This window comes from Scyliorhinus torazame, chromosome 10 (genome assembly GCF_047496885.1).
Source record: "Scyliorhinus torazame isolate Kashiwa2021f chromosome 10, sScyTor2.1, whole genome shotgun sequence".
In the NCBI taxonomy this organism is placed as follows: Eukaryota; Metazoa; Chordata; class Chondrichthyes; order Carcharhiniformes; family Scyliorhinidae; genus Scyliorhinus; species Scyliorhinus torazame.
In genome coordinates, this window is record NC_092716.1 from 50,711,875 (window position 1) to 50,729,814 (window position 17,940).

Sequence of the window (17,940 nt, forward strand, 5' to 3'; positions counted from 1 at the left end):
GCTCCTTCCTCCGGTGAATGATGGGTATGTTGGAACATACCTCTTCATTCACCTGAGGAAGTAGCAGTGCTCCGAAAGCTAGTGTTTGAAACAAACCTGTTGGACTTCAACCTAGTGTTGTAAGACTTCTTACGGTGTTTATGTAGTTACATTGTACACCTTGAGTTGCCCTAGTATGTATTTTCTTTTCATGTACTTAATGATCTGTTGAGCTGCTCGCAGAAAAATACTTTTCACTATACCTCCGTACACGTGACAATAAACAAAATCCAATCTAATCCGTAGTCCCAGATGACCATAGGCTGCTTTCCGCTTTGAGGTGGAGAGTTGATCTGTGGTGATTTAACCTGAGGATCACAACATCTCGGGCGATGGGCAAGGTTGAGAAGATAGGACTTCATGAATAACCTTAGCCGATATGGAATTTGAACCTGCGCTGCTAGCCTCACTCTGCATGACAAACCAACTGTCCAGCCAACTGAGTTAATGTTCTCTTAATTTTGACTTCATTAACCTTGACCAGTGCTAAACATTACTCAAATTTTGTGACTGGAAGAACCAAACAAATTGGTTCAATACAAGTTCAACGACCTGTGGTTGTAATGCAGTTAGTATTTAATCCAGAGTACATTCTGAACTGTTTATGCACAAACTTTAATATTTGAATTTCTATGTATAATGCGTTTCTATCTCTCCAACAACCCCACACCCTCTTCAATTCCAGGTGTCCTTCACACATCTGTTGTTCTACTCACAGAAATGTGTGAACGCAGTCCTGACATGTTGGCACACTTCAGGAAAGTAAGTAACTCATCTTTTTATCTACGTTAATTATGATGTGTAATATGATTACACAATTGTGGTCGGAAATTAGCCTGAATGTTTATACACTAACGTGTCTCATATCTCCTTGGAATGAAATACATTTATAGCTAGGTTAGTGGAAAGCAAATATATTGCACCCTTGAATCACATCAGCAGCACTGGATTTTTTTTTGTTTGTGATGGTTACCAAGAAATGTTTGGTTTGAACAATGAATTAAATGTGAGCTTATTGCAGTATTATGCAAGTAATTGAATTTTAATTCCCCCTGGAATTACAGTCAAACACTTTCTGTCATCTTAAAATTACATTTCTGGCTCTGCCATTTATTTTGGGATGACACAGGCCATGCATTTTAATTAACCATGAAAAAGTAGTTTTTCAAGGTGGCAGCCACTGTCCCTTGAAGAGATGAAATGGCTTACATAAAATGTTGAGTATCTAAGTGCCTTTTATGCTTCTCATGGTTCAAATTCTTGTATTAAAAACTGCTTTAAAATGTTATGCATTTATGACATAAAACAAGGATGGTACTGTGGAATATTTTGTGGGGAAAAAACTAATTTTTAGGCTTTTCCTCCCTTTTTGAATATCTCTTAACGTTTTTTAAAATGACACTTTGAATTAGCAAGAGAACTGTTTGTTTAAGGAACAATATAACCCAAATTTCCCAAATTAACTTAATTGCTGAATAATGCTGCTAGAGAGACCAGCATAAAAAGGAACCAAAGGCTACAAAAAAATCGGTAAAGTTATATGGAAAATTAGGAATATCAAAGCTAACAACAAATGCTTTTGGTGTTTCATTGACAGATTCCATTGACAGTTGGTGATGGAGAATGTGTGCCTGTTAAAGACGAATTAAGACAATAAGAAAATGCCCGCCTAGTTAAATTAATACGTTGTATCTGTTTTTGTAGTGGATAAAGTGGGCAAATGACTAACATTACAAGGAAATCTAAACAATTCAAGTTGTTGGATGTGTGCGGTGGGGAGGATTTGGATTTTTAAATTGTAATGGTACAGATCTCCAGAAACATCAGGTGTTTAAATCTGAAGCAATTACAGATGGGTTAGTAATAATGTTCCCAGGTACTCTGAGCTCATGCATCACACCCTTGGATTAAAGAATTTTTATTGTCACTTGGAGAAGCCAGATTACTACAAAAATGCCAGTTTAACATCAATTGTGGGAAAATTATTGGAAACTCATCAGGGATGGTGTTTCTCCATACTTGGACAAGTATGAGTTGATCAGAGAATGGATAGGATTTGTGATGGGTGCATTATGTCTTAATTATCTTGTTGAATCTTTTTGAGGAGGTCACCGTCATGTGGTTAGGTGAATGTCTATGGCGATTTGTCTATATGGACTTTCAGAAGGTAGTTGCTATGTATGAGATTAATTTCAGGGAACAAAATGCATGGGATTGACAACCTTGAGATTGTTTGATACCAGAAAAGATATTGACTCTTGAAGGGTAGATACCCCTTCCCAAATATGGATTTATGGGTTTAAATTTTATCAAGGCAAATTGTATAAACTTTTTTTGTTAGATTAAAGGACACTTGAATCAAGGTGTTTAAGTAAAGTAATTAATAGGGCAAGTATGGAGAAACTAATACTTCAGTAAATCAGAACAAGGGGTCATAACCGCACTAGGTCAATTAGGAGAAAAGAATGACCAAGATTTTTATATACAACCTTTTATGGTCTCAATGTCCTGAAACATTTTATCGCAAAATAAGTAAATTTGAAGTGTAGTCATGGTTGTAATGTCGGAAACAGCAGTGGTTTGTGCACAAAGCTCCAAAAGACAGCAATGATGTGATGAACAGATTTATTTTTAGTGATATTGCGGGATGAACATTAGCTAGGACATAAAGTAGAACTCCCTTTGACCAAACCCGTGCCATGATTTCTTGTTCACCTGAGCGGGAAGTTGGAATGTTCATTTTAAGGTCTTGTGCGGAAGACAATGCCAACAATACAGCGCTCCCTCTGTTTTGCACTGTGCTGAGGTTTTAGGCAGAGCTTGAACTTGACAACCTTCTGGCAAGAGTGCTACCAACTAAATCCAGGCTGGCACATTAATAAGTGAAATCAGGCAGTTTTTTCTCCTCAAAATATGTTGGAAATTTAGGAGAGTCTTCCCCTTCAACATAATTTTCCAAGTGAGAGCAGTACCTTTTTTTTTCTATGTTGAAGATGCTGTATAAATGCAAATTGTAACTTCACTTTTTTTCATTTGGCAGAAATTTGAATGATTGAGCCAAATGAATAGTAACGCTTCTTTGAAGTGAATCTGGAGTGGTCTTTAAATTTTAGCAATCAGAATCAATACTCCAAATTCTGATTGCAAAAATTTCAGATTAACCAAAATACTTTGAGCCTTTTGAATCCTATCATCATGAGTTTGATTCATGCCTCTAATTGAGATTTGGGTTCAGAATCTCAGGATTCTTAATCACAAAACCTGCATCTAACAGACTGAATATTGAGAAATTTATATTGATGACTGTCAAATAATTGACTTATGTTTAATGAAAATAAATGCATATTTTTGATCTTTTTAAGGCATGAGTCTCAAATACCTTAGTTGTGGGAGAAGGGAGTTTATTGAAGATTTGAGTCTTTGTCGATAACTCTGGCCTTAAAAAAAACAAATAAAAATATACACTGTTAATTGCCAGACTTAATTCTTTTTCGAGTATGTTTGTTTGTATTCTAACAAGTACTTAATTTTCTTATTCATCTCTCATTGCAAATGCTGCATGGTTTTAGAATGAAAAGGTAAGATAACATTCTGAATTTAATGAAAATTGAGCACTGCATGACGTAGGAAAAGTGATTTTTTAAAAAAAAGATTAATTTAATGAAGTTACCTCTCACTAAAGGGAACATTTAAAATCTGAGGTGCACAAAATATTTTTAAATATGCTAAGTAGGAATAGTAAAAGTTGCTTTCCAAATGGGGAGGTAAAATGATTTGCTTAATGTCATACAACTCTGCAAAATAAAATTAGACATTTTATTTTTCCATTGGTCTCTTTCTTCTTTAGAACACTGGTTGTTCGGGTAGTTTCACGTATTCCATTGTTCACCTAGGATTTAGTTGATGCAAAAGGTATCTGAATGTAGTTAATATTTGAGTTCTGAGTTGTATATTTTTACTTTTCTAGCTTGTTCCTCAGCTTGTTCGAATCCTGAAAAACCTAATTATGTCTGGTTACTCACCAGAGCACGATGTCTCTGGAATTAGCGACCCTTTCCTTCAGGTTAGACTTTGTTTTGCATCTAATAACAAGAATCATCTAACTAGGATCATCTTGGTATTAGGATGTTTAGAAAGTTAATTTTCAATGGCAGTGTGCTGTGAGCTGTTCTGTTAGTTTTCTTTATAAGCAAAGCCGCACAATTGAAAAATGACTGCACTGGAGCTTGGTATATTCACAGGATGATCATGCAGAGCTAAATAAATCCGTTTCTGATCTAGGCAACAATACCGTGCATGAGCTTTTGTGATTGTTACTGTTTGCATAATGCATGATATTTGTATAAAACATATTTTCTGATATGTAGCATTAAATTTGTTTTTGTCCATGTTGAATGTAAAAGCAGGTCACTTGGATTTTAAGCTATCTCTCAAAATTTGATATGCATATAGATGCAAATGTGGCGAAAGCAAGAGTTTGTTTTAAATTTAATTTTAAAGAACATTTAATGTAGAAATTCTTTTTATATTGATTTTTACAACACTTGTGCAGACTTTGGAGACTGTTCTGAGGGAAACTGAGGGCAGCATGGTAGCATGAGGGCAGCACGGTAGCATTGTGGATAGCACCATTGCTTCACAGCTCCAGGGTCCCAGGTTCGATTCCGGCTTGGGTCACTGTCTGTGCGGAGTCTGCACATCCTCCCCGTGTGTGCGTGGGTTTCCTCCGGGTGCTCCGGTTTCCTCCCACAGTCCAAAGATGTGCAGGTTAGGTGGATTGGCCATGATAAATTGCCCTTAGTCCAAAATTGCCCTTAGTGTTGGGTGGGGTTACTGGGTTATGGGGATAGGGTGGAGGTGTTGACCTTGGGTAGGGTGCTCTTTCCAAGAGCTGGTGCAGACTCGATGGGCCGAATGGCTTCCTTCTGCACTGTAAATTCTATGAATTCGATGAATATTTTTGGATTCTTGCCTGTGTTTGTGATATGGAGCCATTGTGAGTTAGTACCTCTGGGTTGACATATTAGACCCTACCTCAGAACAGAGGTTGGCCCTGTTGGAAGCTTTAAAAGGTCCACAGTTCATGGACAGTAAACAGCACCCTGTGGTGAGCAGTGGACATGAGATTAGTCTGGAGCACATGCAGCACCAGTTTGATTGCTCCCCACAGATTTCTCTGAGCCCCAGTCTCCACAGCAGCATGAAGCAGTGTCAGCTCAGTGAAGTTAAAGTGCAGCTACCTGCACTGTGAAGCTAGCAGATGGGCAAAGGAAACCCCTTGAGCAGTGAGCTCATGCTCAGAACAGCTTGGAGGCTGGGATCATGCTTGTGATTAGATGCTGGGGTGAAGCTTTTTGGAAAGCAGTCTTGGGAGAAATGATTGAGGAGCAGGGTGGTGAGCAGCTGCTTGGGTGTTTTAAATTTGAGTCCTGTTGCCTGACAACTTGCTTGCAGACAAACAAAGAACAGGAAGGCTTCCAGATTAAATAGGAGCTGCTATTGACAGAAATCAGGGGCTAGATCTTCAAAAAGGAGCTGAAATCTTGAGGAAGACCAACTTTGAAGAATTTTTGTGACTCACTGATAGCTGGGTTGATTGCTGAGGAAGTTTGTGAAGTCTTCTAGTTTAAAGTATAGTTTTATTCATTCACAGGATGTGAGCACCTCTGGCTAGGCTAGCATTTATTGCCCATCCTTAACTGCTTGAGAACATGATGGTGAGCTGCTGCCTTGGCTGCTGCAGTCAGTAATGTAGGTACACCCACAGTACTTTTAGTAAGGGAGCTCTGAATTTTGACCTAGTGACAGCGAATGAACAGAGTCAGGATGGTGTGTAACTTGGATAGTGATGTTCCCATGCATCTGCTGCTCTTGTTCTCCTTGCTGGTATAAATCACCGGTTTGGATTGTGCTGTTGTTACGATCCCAGTTGATATAACTGGATGGGAAGATCCCAGAATGGAACTCTGACTCAAATGACTAACTTTTTTTTAAATATGAAGGAACAGAGTCACTGGACAGCTAATTAGTGTTAACAAGAAAAAAAAATCCATCAAATATGAAAAAATTGGATTATACTACAATACTCCTTTACACTTCCTTAGCTTAACAAATAGCACAGATTTCAAGATTAACACTGATTATAAAGTATATCTTAAGCTACAGTGGTCCTATTAACACACAGTCCCTCTTAAACACAAATTGGCTGTGGCCAAATACACCCACTCCGCTCTGAACCCAAATTGGTGTCTGTGGTTTTCTCCCCAGAATTCACCCCCCAACCCCCCGATGATTGTCACACGAGAGTTTCCAAACACTCCTCCCAAAAATCTGCCTTAAAATCTCTCTCAATAATGTTTTCCCTTAGCAGTTTTTATTCCAAAATTCAGTGGGGTTTGCAAATGACTCTATAAAAAATGCATCCAGTCCAGGACATTACACCATGACATTTTAGGTTTCCAGCGTCTTAACTGCTTTTACGTAAACTCCGAGATGCAGCCACTGATGTATATAGTTCAACTCTTTCCATGGGCTGTAATAAAATCTCAAACCTGAAAATCACTTCAGATATCTTTTGTGGCGCCTTAGCTTTCTCAACTCTCTGTCTTCGGGACTTCCGGGTGCGGCTATGCAGAGCTAGGTCGCATGTTAGATAGCTCCCGCTTGGAACGGACTTTTGGGCTCTTTACAGGGTCCCCACGGCATTTGTTCGACGTTTCCCGGTGTGGGAAGAAGACTGCAACATTCCCCCGACTGTGTTCCCCCAGGAATGGTATGTTTCTTGGTTACCATACCCGGCAGAAACAGTAAAAGATTTGGCTATAACTGCAGGATAAACAAAGCCTCTTCCAGCATGCAGGCAGGGTAAGGGAAAGCTTAAAGGCTGCAAGCTGACTTGAGGGCCTTTATTAAAGGTGAATTCTAGCAGCAGAGGGAACAACTGTGAAAAGATCTACCAAGGCCATTGAAGAAGCGGGGACGAGGCTTCCGGTGGTGGCCATGGAGGAGTAGGTCGCGCATTTGGCAGCTCCCGTCTGGAACAAACTCTCAGACCTTTTTCGGGAGTTTCCACAGACTTTTTGGGGCAGATTGGTGAAGCAACCACTGCCAAAAGGATTCCCTCTCGAGACTTCCGGTTGCGGCTATGCGGAGCTAAGTCGCACATTTGGCGGCTCCCGCAAAAACGGACTTTGGGGCTCTTTTCAGGGCCCCCAAGGGCACTTTTTCGACGTTTCCCGGTGTGGGAAGGAGTTAATAATAGCTCCCCGTCAGTATATGGCTTTAACTAGGAGCGGGGCGACAAAAAAGGCGGTGGTGGACCTGAAGAAGGGAGGGAAGAAGGACAAAATGGCGGCGGGCAGAGACCAGGCAGCGTGGAGGCAGTGGGCGGAGGAGCAACAGGAGGGTATCCAGCGCTGCCTCCGAGATTAAAACGGACCTGCTAGAGCCGATGAAGGCTTCTATTGATAAGCTGGAGACACAGACGGCCCAGGGGGTGGCGATGCGAGAGGCTCGACATAAGATCTCTGACAATGAGGACGAGATCTTAGGCCTGGCAGTAAAGGTCGAGGCGCTCCACAAGAAATGGCAGGAGCGGTTCGAGGAGATGGAGAATCGGTCGAGGCGGAAGAATCTGCGGATTCTGGGCCTCCCAGAGGGGCTGGACGTGGGGGCCTGTGGTCACCATGTTGAACTCGCTGATGGGAGCGGGGTCCTTCCAGGGGCCCCTGGAGTTGGAAGGGGTCCATAGAGTGTTGGTGAGGAGGCCCAAGGCTAACGAGCCTCCGCGGGCGGTGCTGGTGCGGTTCCATCGGTTGTCGATCGGGAGTGTGTGCTCAGGTGGGCCAAGAAGGAGAGGAGCAGCAGGTGGGAGAACGCGGAGGTTCGGATATGCCAGGACTGGAGTGCGGAGGTGGCGAAGAGGAGGGCCGGGTACAATCGAGCGAAGGCGGTGCTGCACAGGAAGGGGGTGAAGTTTGGCATGTTGCAGCCGGCGCGACTGTGGGTTACCTACAAGGACCGGCACCATTATTTTGAGTTTCCGGAGGAGGCGTGGGCCTTTGTTCAGGCTGAGAAGCTGGACACAGAATGAGGGTTGGGATGGGCGATTGGGGACTGCGGTGGATATGTTATGCCTATTTTTGGTTGGCTGGGGGGAAGGGGGGCTTTGCATTATTTTGGGTTTCTTTTTCTCTGTGGTTTTCTCTTTCGGGTTGGGGAGGGTGGATGGGGCGGGTTGGGCACTGTTTTGGTTGGTGGCGGGGCCTGGTAGGTGGAGATCGCGGGCTTTTTTCCCGCGCCGAAGACTGGGGGGGAATAGAGTTGCTGCTGCTAAGGTCAAGGAGGAGCTGGAGCGAGTGCGGGGGGGGGGGGGGGGGGGGGGGGGTGTCGAGACGGGGGTATGCCGCTGTGGGGAACGGGCCGGGTGTGGGGTCCGGGCGCGTGGCTGGCCGCGGAGGGGTCATGGCTAGTTGGCGAGGGAGGGGGGCGGGTAGCCCCCTGATCTGGCTGATAACCTGGAATGTAAGGGGAGTGAATCGGCCGGTTATGCGGGCCCGCGTGTTCGCGCACCTGAAGGGGCTCCAGGCGGGTGTGGTTATGCTCCAGGAGACGCACCTGAAGGTGGCAGACCAGGTAAGACTGAGGAAAGGGTGGGTAGGTAGGCCAGGTGTTTCACTCGGGGCTAGATGCCAAAAATCGAGGGGTGGCGATCTTGGTGGGAAAGAAGGTGTCATTCAAGGTGTTGAGCAATGTGGCAGATAATGGCGGTAGGTACATAATGGTAAGTGGTAAGTTGCAGGGAGAGAGGGTGGTACTGGTCAATGTGTATGCTCCAAACTGGGACGATGCGAGTTTTATGCAGCGTATGTTGGGTCGGATCCCAAACTTGGAAGTGGGGGGCCTGATAATGGGGGGAGACTTTAACACTGTGCTGGATCCGGCAATGGATCGCTCCAGGTCTAGGACAGGTAGGAAGCCGGCGGCGGCTAGAGTGCTGAGGGGATTTATGGACCAAATGGGAGGGGTGGACCCTTGGAGATTTGCAAGGCCGGGGGCTAGGGAATTTTCATTCTTCTCACGTGTCCATAAGGCTTATTCTCGAATCGACTTTTTCATTTTGAGTAGAGCGCTGATAGCGAGAGTAGAGGATAAAGAGTATTCGGCAATAGCCATTTCGGACCACGCCCTGCATTGGGTGGACTTGGAGATGGGGGAGGAGAGGGACCAGCGCCCGCTGTGGCGCTTGGAGGTGGGGCTGTTGGCGGACGAGGAGGTGAGCGAGCAGGTCTGAGGAAGTATAGAGAGGTACTTGGAGACCAACGACAACGGGGAGGTCCGAGTGGGGATAGTATGGGAGGCACTGAAAGGGGTGGTGAGGGGAGAGATGATCTCCATTAGGCCCCACAAGGAGCAGAGGGAGCGGGGGGGGGAGAGGGAGAGGCTGGTGGGGGAGAGGGAGAGGCTGGTGGGGTAGATGGTGAGGGTAGAGAGGAGGTATGCGGAAGAGCCTGATGAAGGATTGTTGAGGAAGAGGTGCCGCCTCCAGGCCAAATTCGACCTGGTGACCACCAGGAAGGCGGAGGGAGGTGCAGTGGAGGAAGGCCCAGGGGACGGTGTACGAATATGGGGAAAAGGCAAGCCGGATGCTGGCGCATCAGCTTCGGAAGCGGGACGCAGCTAGGGAGATCGGGGGAGTTTTCTTTTTTTATAAAAATATATTAATTAAGATTTTTTTTGACAACACAATTTTTCCCCCCTGACAAACAATAACCCCCCCCCCCCCCCCCTCCCCGTAACAAAATAACACAATCGCATTGAGCAAGATATATATATTTCCATAGCTTTATACACTGGCTCTCGCCCGCACGTGCTAGTTTCCCCCACCCTCCATGTTATCTCCCGCTCGTCCATCCCCTCAAACAGTCTCTAGTTCTCTCTCTCTCTCTCTCCCCCCCCCCCCCCCCCCCCCCCCCCCCCCCCCCCACCAAAGGGTTGCTGCTGCTGACCGGCCTTCCCCTAACGCTCCGCGAGGTAGTCAAGGACCGGTTGCCACCGCCTGTAGAACCCCTGCGCAGACCCTCTCAAGGCAAACTTAATCATCTCCAACTTAATGAACCCGGCCATGTCGTTTATCCAGGCCTCCAGGCTAGGAGGCTTTGCCTCCTTCCACAATAACAAGATTCTTTGCCGGGCTGCTAGGGACGCAAAGGCCAGAATTCCGGCCTCTTTCGCCTCCTGCACTCCCGGCTCATCCACTACTCCGAATATTGCTACCCCCCCCAGCTTGGCTTGACCCGGACTTTCACCATCTGAGATATTGCTCCCGCCACTCCTTTCCAGAACCCCTCCAGTGCCGGGCATGACCAAAGCATGTGGACATGGTTCGCCGGACTCCCTGAACACCTTCCACATCTGTCCTCTACCCCAAAGAACCTACTCAACCTCGCTCCCGTCAAGTGCGCCCTGTGAACCACCTTAAATTGTATCAGGCTAAGCCTGGCACACGAGGAGGAGGAATTAACCCTACCTAGGGCATCAGCCCACAAACCTTCCTCGATCTCCTCCCCCAGTTCCTCCTCCCATTTACCCTTCAACTGTCTACAAAATTATGAGGGGCATAGACAAGAGTGGATAGTCAGAGGCTTTTCCCCGGGGTAGAGGGATCAATTACTAGGGGGCATAGGTTTAAGGTGAGAGGGGCAAGGTTTTGAGTAGATGTACGAGGCAAGTTTTTTACGCAGAGGGCAGTGGGTGCCTGGAACTCGCTACCGGAGGAGGTGGTGGAAGCAGGGACGATAGTGACATTTAAGGGGCATCTTGACAAATACATGAATAGGATGGGAATAGAGGGATACGGACCCAGGAAGTGTAGAAGATTGTAGTTTAGTCAGGCAGCATGGTCGGCACGGGCTTGGAGGGCCGAAGGGCCTGTTCCTGTGCTGTACATTTCTTTGTTCTTTGTTCTAACTCTTCTGCTAGGGCTTCCCCCTCTTCTTTCATCTCTTGGTGTATTGCCGACACCTTGCCCTCCCCGACCCATACACCCGAGATCACCCTGTCTTGAATTTCCTGTGTCGGGAGCAGCGGGAATTCCCTGACCTGTCGCCTCACAAAAGCCCTCACCTGCATATATATAAATGCATTTCCCGGGGGTAACTCAAACTTCTCCAGTGCCCCTCGGCTCGCAAAAGTCCCGTCAATGAACAGGTCCCCCATTCTTCTAATCCCCGCCCGATGCCAGCCCTGGAACCCCCCCGTCCATCTTCCCCAGGACAAACCAGTGGTTACCCCTGATCGGGGACCACACCGAGGCTCCCACTGCACCCCTGTGCCGTCACCACTGGCCCCAGATCCTTAACGTTGCCGCCACCACCGGGCTCGTGGTATACTTTGATGGTGAGAACGGCAGCGGTGCCGTCATCAACGCCCCCAAGCTCGTTCCTTTACAGGACGCCATCTCCATCCTCTTCCATGCCGCCCCCTCTCCCTCCATAACCCACTTGCGGATCATCGCCACATTTGCTGCCCAGTAGTAGCCAGCCAGATTCGGCAACGCCAACCCTCCTCGGTCCCTACTGCGTTCCAGGAACCCTCTCCTTGCCCTCGGGGTCTTATTCGCCCATACAAACCCCATAATACTCCTATTTTCTTAAAAAAGGCCTTGGTGATCATGATGGGAAGGCACTGAAACACAAACAAAAACCTCAGAAGGACCACCATTTTGACCGACTGCACTCTACCCGCCAACGAAAGCGGCAACATATCCCATCTTTTGAAGTCCACCTCCATTTGGTCCACCAACCTCGTCAGATTCAGTTTATGTAGGCCCCCCCAACTCCTAGCTATCTGGATCCCCAGATACCGAAAACTCCCCGTCGCCGCCCTCAGCGGTAGGTCCCCTATCCCTCTTTCTTGGTCCCCTGCCTGTAATACAAAATGCTCACTCTTCCCTACATTGAGCTTATAGCCCGAGAACTCCCCAAACTCCCTCAGAGTCTGCATGACCTCCACCATCCCCTCCATTGGGTCCGCCACGTACAGCAGCAGGTCATCCGCGTATAGCGACACCTGTGCTCTTCTCCCCTGCGGACCACCCCCTCCATTTATTAGACTCCCTCAGTGCTATGGCCAAGGGTTCAATCGCCAATGCAAACAACAGGGGGGACAGGGGGCACCCCGGCCTCGTTCCTCGGTACAGCCGAAAGTACTCCGACCTCAGTCGGTTCGTCACCACACTCGCCACCGGGGCACTGTAAAGGAGCTTAACCCAGCTAATAAACCCTCCCCCGAACCCAAACCTACGCAACACCTCCCAGAGGTACTCCCACTCTACTAGGTCAAAGGCCTTTTCCGCGTCCATAGCTGCCACTATCTCTGCCTCTCCCTCCTCCGACGTCATCATTATCACGTTTAAGAGCCGCCGCACGTTAGTGTTTAATTGCCTGCCCTTTACGAATCCCGTCTGGCCCTCATGTATCACCCCCGGTACACAGTCCTCAATCCTCGTGGCCAGCACTTTTGCCAATAATTTAGCGTCCACATTGAGGAGCGAAATCGGCCTGTACGATCCACATTGCAGTGGGTCCTTGTCTCGCTTCAGAATCAAGGAAATTGTCGCCTCCGACATTGTCGGGGGCAGGGTCCCCTCCTCTCTTGCCTCGTTGAAGGTCCTCACTAGTAGCGGGGCCAATAGGTCCACATACTTTCTATAGAATTCCACCGGGAACCCGTCCGGCCCTGGGGCCTTCCCCGCCTGCATACCCTGATCGGGGGAGTTAAGGACAGGGGAGAGAGCGTGGTGCGGAGTGGGATTGGCATCAATGGGGTCTTCAGGGACTTCTACGACGAATTGTACCGATCCGAGCCCCCACGAGAGGAGGGAGGGATGGGCCGTTTCCTGGACCAATTGAGGTTTCCAAAGGTGGAAGAGGGACTGGTGGCGGGACTGGGAGCCCTGATTGGATGGAGGAGCTGATCAAAGGGATAGGAAGCATGCAGGCGGGGAAGGCACCGGGGCCGGACGGTTTCCCGGTCGAGTTCTATGAAAAATATATGGACCTGTTGGGCCCGCTGTTAGTTAGGACCTTTAATGAGGCAAGGGAGGAGGGGCTTTACCCCCGACGATGTCCCGGGAACTGATCTTGATCCTGAAGCGGGACAAGGATCCCTGCAATGTGGGTCTTGCACACCGATTTCCTTGCTAAATGTAGATGCCAAGGTGCTGGCGAAGGTCTTAGCCTTGAGGATTGTGTGACGCAGATCATCCATGAAGACCAGATGGGGTTTGTGAAGGGGAGACAGTTGAACGTGAATGTGCGGAGGCTTTTGAACGTTATCATGATGCCGGCGAGGGAGGGGGAGGCGGAGTTAGTGGTGGCAATTGGACGCTGAGAAAGCCTTCGATAGGGTAGAGTGGGGGTACCTGTGGGAGGTGCTGAAGAGGTTCGGGTTTGGGGAGGGGTTTGTCAGGTGGGTTAGGCTGTTGTATGAGGTCCCGATGGCAAGTGTGGCCACAAATAGGAGGAGGTCTGAGTACTTTCGGTTGCACCGAGGGACGAGAGAGGGGTGTCCCCTGTCCCCCTGCTCTTCACACTGGCGATTGAACCCCTGGCTATGGCACTGAGAGAGTCGAGGAACTGGAGGGGATTGGTGCGGGGTGGGGAGGAGCATAGGGTGTCGCTTTATGCGAACGACCTGCTGCTGTATGTGGCGGACCCGGTGGGAGGAATGCCAGAGGTAATGAGGATCCTTGGGGAATTCGGGGACTTTTCGGTGTACAAGCTCAATATGGGGAAGAGCGAGCTGTTCGTAGTTCAGCTAGGGGACCAGGAGAGGGGGATTGGCGAGCTCCCACTAAAAAGGGTGGAGAGGAGCTTCAGATATTTGGGGGTCCAGGTGGCCAGGAGCTGGGGGGCCCTGCATAGGCTTAACTTTGCAAGGCTGGTGGAGCAAATGGAGGAGGAGTTCAAGAGGTGGGACGCGTTGCCGCTGTCCTTGGCGGGTAGGGTGCAGTCAATCAAAATGAAGGTGCTCCCAAGGTTTTAGTTCCTGTTCCAGTGCCTCCCCGTGTTTATCCCGAAGGCTTTTTTCAGGCGGGTTAACAGGAGTATAATGGGGTTTGTGTGGGCGCGAGGGACTCCGAGGGTGAGAAGGGTGTTCCTGGAGGGAGTAGAGATAGGGGGGGCCTGGCACTGCCCAACCTCTGTGGGTACTACTGGGCCGCCAATGCGACGATGGTGCGTAAGTGGGTGATGGAGGGTGAGGGGTCTGCATGGAAGGGGCTGGAGATGGCGTTCTGTGTGGGTACGAATCTGGGGGCGCTGGCAACGGCGCCGCTGCCGCTCCCTCCAAGGAAGTATACCACGAGCCCGGTGATGGTGGCGGCCCTCAAAATTTGGGGGCAGTGGAAGCGGCATAGGGGGGAAGTTGGGGCCTCGACGTGGACTCCATTATGGGGGAACCACCGGTTCGCCCCAGGAAGAACAGGTGGAGGGTTTTCGGGGTGGCACAGGGCAGGGATATGAAAGTTGGGGGACCTGTTTGTGGACGGGATGTTCGCGAGCTTGGGTGAGCTGGAGGAGAAGTACGGGCTCCCCCCGGGGAACACCTTCAGGTACTTACAGGTAAGGGCGTTTGCCAGATGGCAGGTGGTGGAATTCCCGCGGCTACTGCCACACACAGTACAGGACGGGGGGATCTCAGAAACTTACCAGTTGATGCAGGAGGAGGAGGCCTCAGTGGTGGAGTTGAAAGTTAAGTGGGAGGAGGAGTTGGGAGAGGAAATCGAAGAGGGGATGTGGACAGATGCCCTAGGGAGTGTGAATTCTTCCTGTTCGTGCGTGAGGCTCAGCCTCATACAGTTTGTGCTGCACAGGGCACACATGACCGGGACAAGGATGAGCCGGTTCTTTGGGGGTGAGGACAGGTGTGTTAGGTGCTCAGGGAGCCCAGCAAATCACACCCATATGTTCTGGGCATGCCCAGCGCTGGAGGAACTTTGGAAGGGCGTAGCGAGGACGGTGTCGAGGGTGGTAGGATCCAGGGTCAGACCGGGCTGGAGGCTCGCAATATTTGGGGTGGCAGAGGAGCCGGGAGTGCAGGAGGCGAAAGAGGCCGGAATTCTGGCCTTTGTGTCCCTGGTAGCCCGGCGAAGGATTCTCCTTCAGTGGAAAGATGCGAGGCCCCTAAGCGTGGAATCCTGGATCAGCGATATGGCAGGGTTCATTAAATTGGAGAGGTTGAAATTCGCCTTGAGAGGGTCGGTACAAGGGTTCTTTAGGCGGTGACAACCATTCTTAGACTTTCTGGCAGAACGATAGACATTGGTCAATGGCAGCAGCAGCAGCTCGGGGGGTGGGGGGGGGGGGGGGGGGGTTTACTTTATTTTTGTTTATGTTATTTACACTGGAGGATCTGAGGGGGTGTATACACCTGTTGTGTTAAGTCGGGGTGTTAATGTTAATTTATTTATGTACGGGGGGGGGCGGTTTGGGGGGTTGCTTTTTTAGATTGTGTTTTGTACTTAACCCTGTTGGGTTCTTTTTTCTTATTTTGTTATTGATATTTTATGAAAACCTTTAATAAAAATTATTTTTTAAAAAAACAACTCCATCTTCAGTGAACAGTTCTACCTTTAACCTCTGACTTCTTGTGAACTTCTCTTCGTTTCCCTAGTTTCCTTAATTAGCTACTCTACAGATGTCTGTTTTCTTAACCATTACTCTGGGTATGGCTTTTCTTCTAGCAACGCTGAGAGAGATGTTCCCTCTCTCGCCTTCTAAACAAACTGCTTCTAGCAGAGCTGTGAGTGTTGCATTTTCTCTCACTATCTATCTTCACTTGCAACTATCCATTGACGCTGTCTACACCTACTGCTTCCTTGGGAAAGTGGGCAGCATAATCGAAGACCTCCCACTCGGGTTATTCTCTCTTCCAACTTCTTCCATCGGGCAGGCGATACAAACGTCTGGGAACACACACTAACATTCAAAAACAACTTCTTCTCTGCTGTTATCAGAATCCTGAATGATCCTCTTATGGAATGAACTGATCTCGTCACACCTCTACTGAGCAGCACTGCACTGTATGGTTACCCAATGCCTGTGCCTATGTATTTACATTGTGCACCTATGCATGTCCTATATTTTTTTCATGTATGGAATTAACTGTCTGGTCTGTATGCAGAACAATACTTTTCACTTTACCTCAGGACATGTGACAATAAATCAAATTCAAATTAGCAAAAATAAAACATAAAAGCTTCACTACCTTTCAAAGCTCCAGTTGGTAAGCAACATAGAACATTACAGCGCAGTACAGGCCCTTCAGCCCTCGATGTTGCGCCGACCTTTGAAACCACTCTAAAGCCCATCTACACTATTCCCTTATCATCCGTATGATTGTCCAATGACCACTTAAATGTCCTTAATGTTGGCAAGTCCACTACTGTTACAGGCAGGGAATTCCACACCCTTCCTACTCCCTGAGTAAAGAACCTACCTCTGACACCTGTCCTATATCTATCACCCCTCAATTTAAAGCTATGTCCCCTCGTGCTCGACATCACCATCCGAGGAAAAAGGCTCTCACTGTCCACCCTATCTAATCCTCTGATCATCTTGTATGCCTCAATTAAGTCACCTCTTAACCTTCTTTCTAAAGAAAATAACCTCAAGTCCCTCAGCCTTCCCTCATAAGATTTTCTCTCCAGACCAGGCAACATCCTGGTAAATCTCCTCTGCACCCTTTCCAATGCTTCCACATTCTTCCTATAATGCGGCGACCAGAACTGCACGCAATACTCCAAATGCGGCCGCACCAGAGTTTTGTACAGCTGCAAGATGACCTCATGGCTCCGAAACTCAATCCCTCTACCAATAAAAGCTAACACACCGTACGCCTACTTAACAACCCTCTCAACTGGGTGGCAACTTTCAGGGATCTATGTACATGGACACCAAGATCTCTCTGCTCATCCACACTACCAAGAATCTTACCATTTGCCCAGTACTCTGTCTTCCTGTTATTACTTCCAAAATGAATTACCTAATTTTTCTGCATTAAACTCCATTTACCACCTCTTAAGCCCAGCTCTGCAGCTAATCTATGTCCCTCTGTAACGTGTTACATCCTTCCGCAATGTCCACAACTCCACCAACTTTAGTGTCATCGGCAAATTTGCTCACCCATCCTTATACGCCATCCTCCAGATCATTTATAAAAATGACAAACAGCAGTGGCCCCAAAACAGATCCTTGTGGTACACCACTAGTAACTGGACTCCAGGCTAAACATTTCCCATCAACCACCACCCTTTGTCTTCTTCCAGCTAGCCAATTTCTGATCCAAACTGTTAAATCACCCTGAATCCCATGCGTCTGCATTTTCTGTAATAGCCTACCGTGGGGAACCTTATCAAACGCTTTACTGAAATCCATATACACCACATCCAACTGCTTTACCCTCGTCCACCTGTTTGGTCACCTTCTCAAAGAACCTACATACTTTATGCCTTTTATTTATTCTTCATGCAGTAGCCCTCTCTTAGTACAATAGATACACAGTTGGAACATAACTAACCCCCACAAGCACCATTGTCCAGCATGAATCAACTATAGGTTTTATCCTTCCAGGCACGGAAAGCTTAAATTTAAAAACTTGAAGCCATACCTTATTTGTAGTGTTTGCCAATGAAATTCCAATTCGCTTAACAACTTTGTTTTCCTAACACTGGAAGGAGCCATGGTAAGTTGTTGCAGTGCATGCATTTTGTAGATGGTGTACACTGCTGCCACTGTGCATGGTTGGTGGAGTAAGTGGTAGTTGGAGGTCATGAATAGGGTGCCAGGCAAGTAAGCTGCTCTTCCTGGACGGCGTTGAGCTTCTTAATAAGCGATTTTC

At 47.8% G+C, this 17,940-nt stretch overlaps 1 protein-coding gene across 3 annotated transcripts in view; it reads left to right on the forward strand.

Annotated features, from left to right (window-relative positions):
• ap1g1 (adaptor related protein complex 1 subunit gamma 1) overlaps positions 1 to 17,940 on the forward strand; it is a 198,033-nt gene that overhangs the window by 63,300 nt on the left and 116,793 nt on the right. For all 3 annotated transcript variants that reach the window (XM_072518091.1, XM_072518089.1, XM_072518090.1), the window contains exons 6-7: positions 725 to 801; positions 4,007 to 4,102. In XM_072518091.1, coding sequence (XP_072374192.1) covers positions 725 to 801; positions 4,007 to 4,102 — 173 coding nt within the window. The remainder of the gene's footprint in view (positions 1 to 724; positions 802 to 4,006; positions 4,103 to 17,940) is intronic.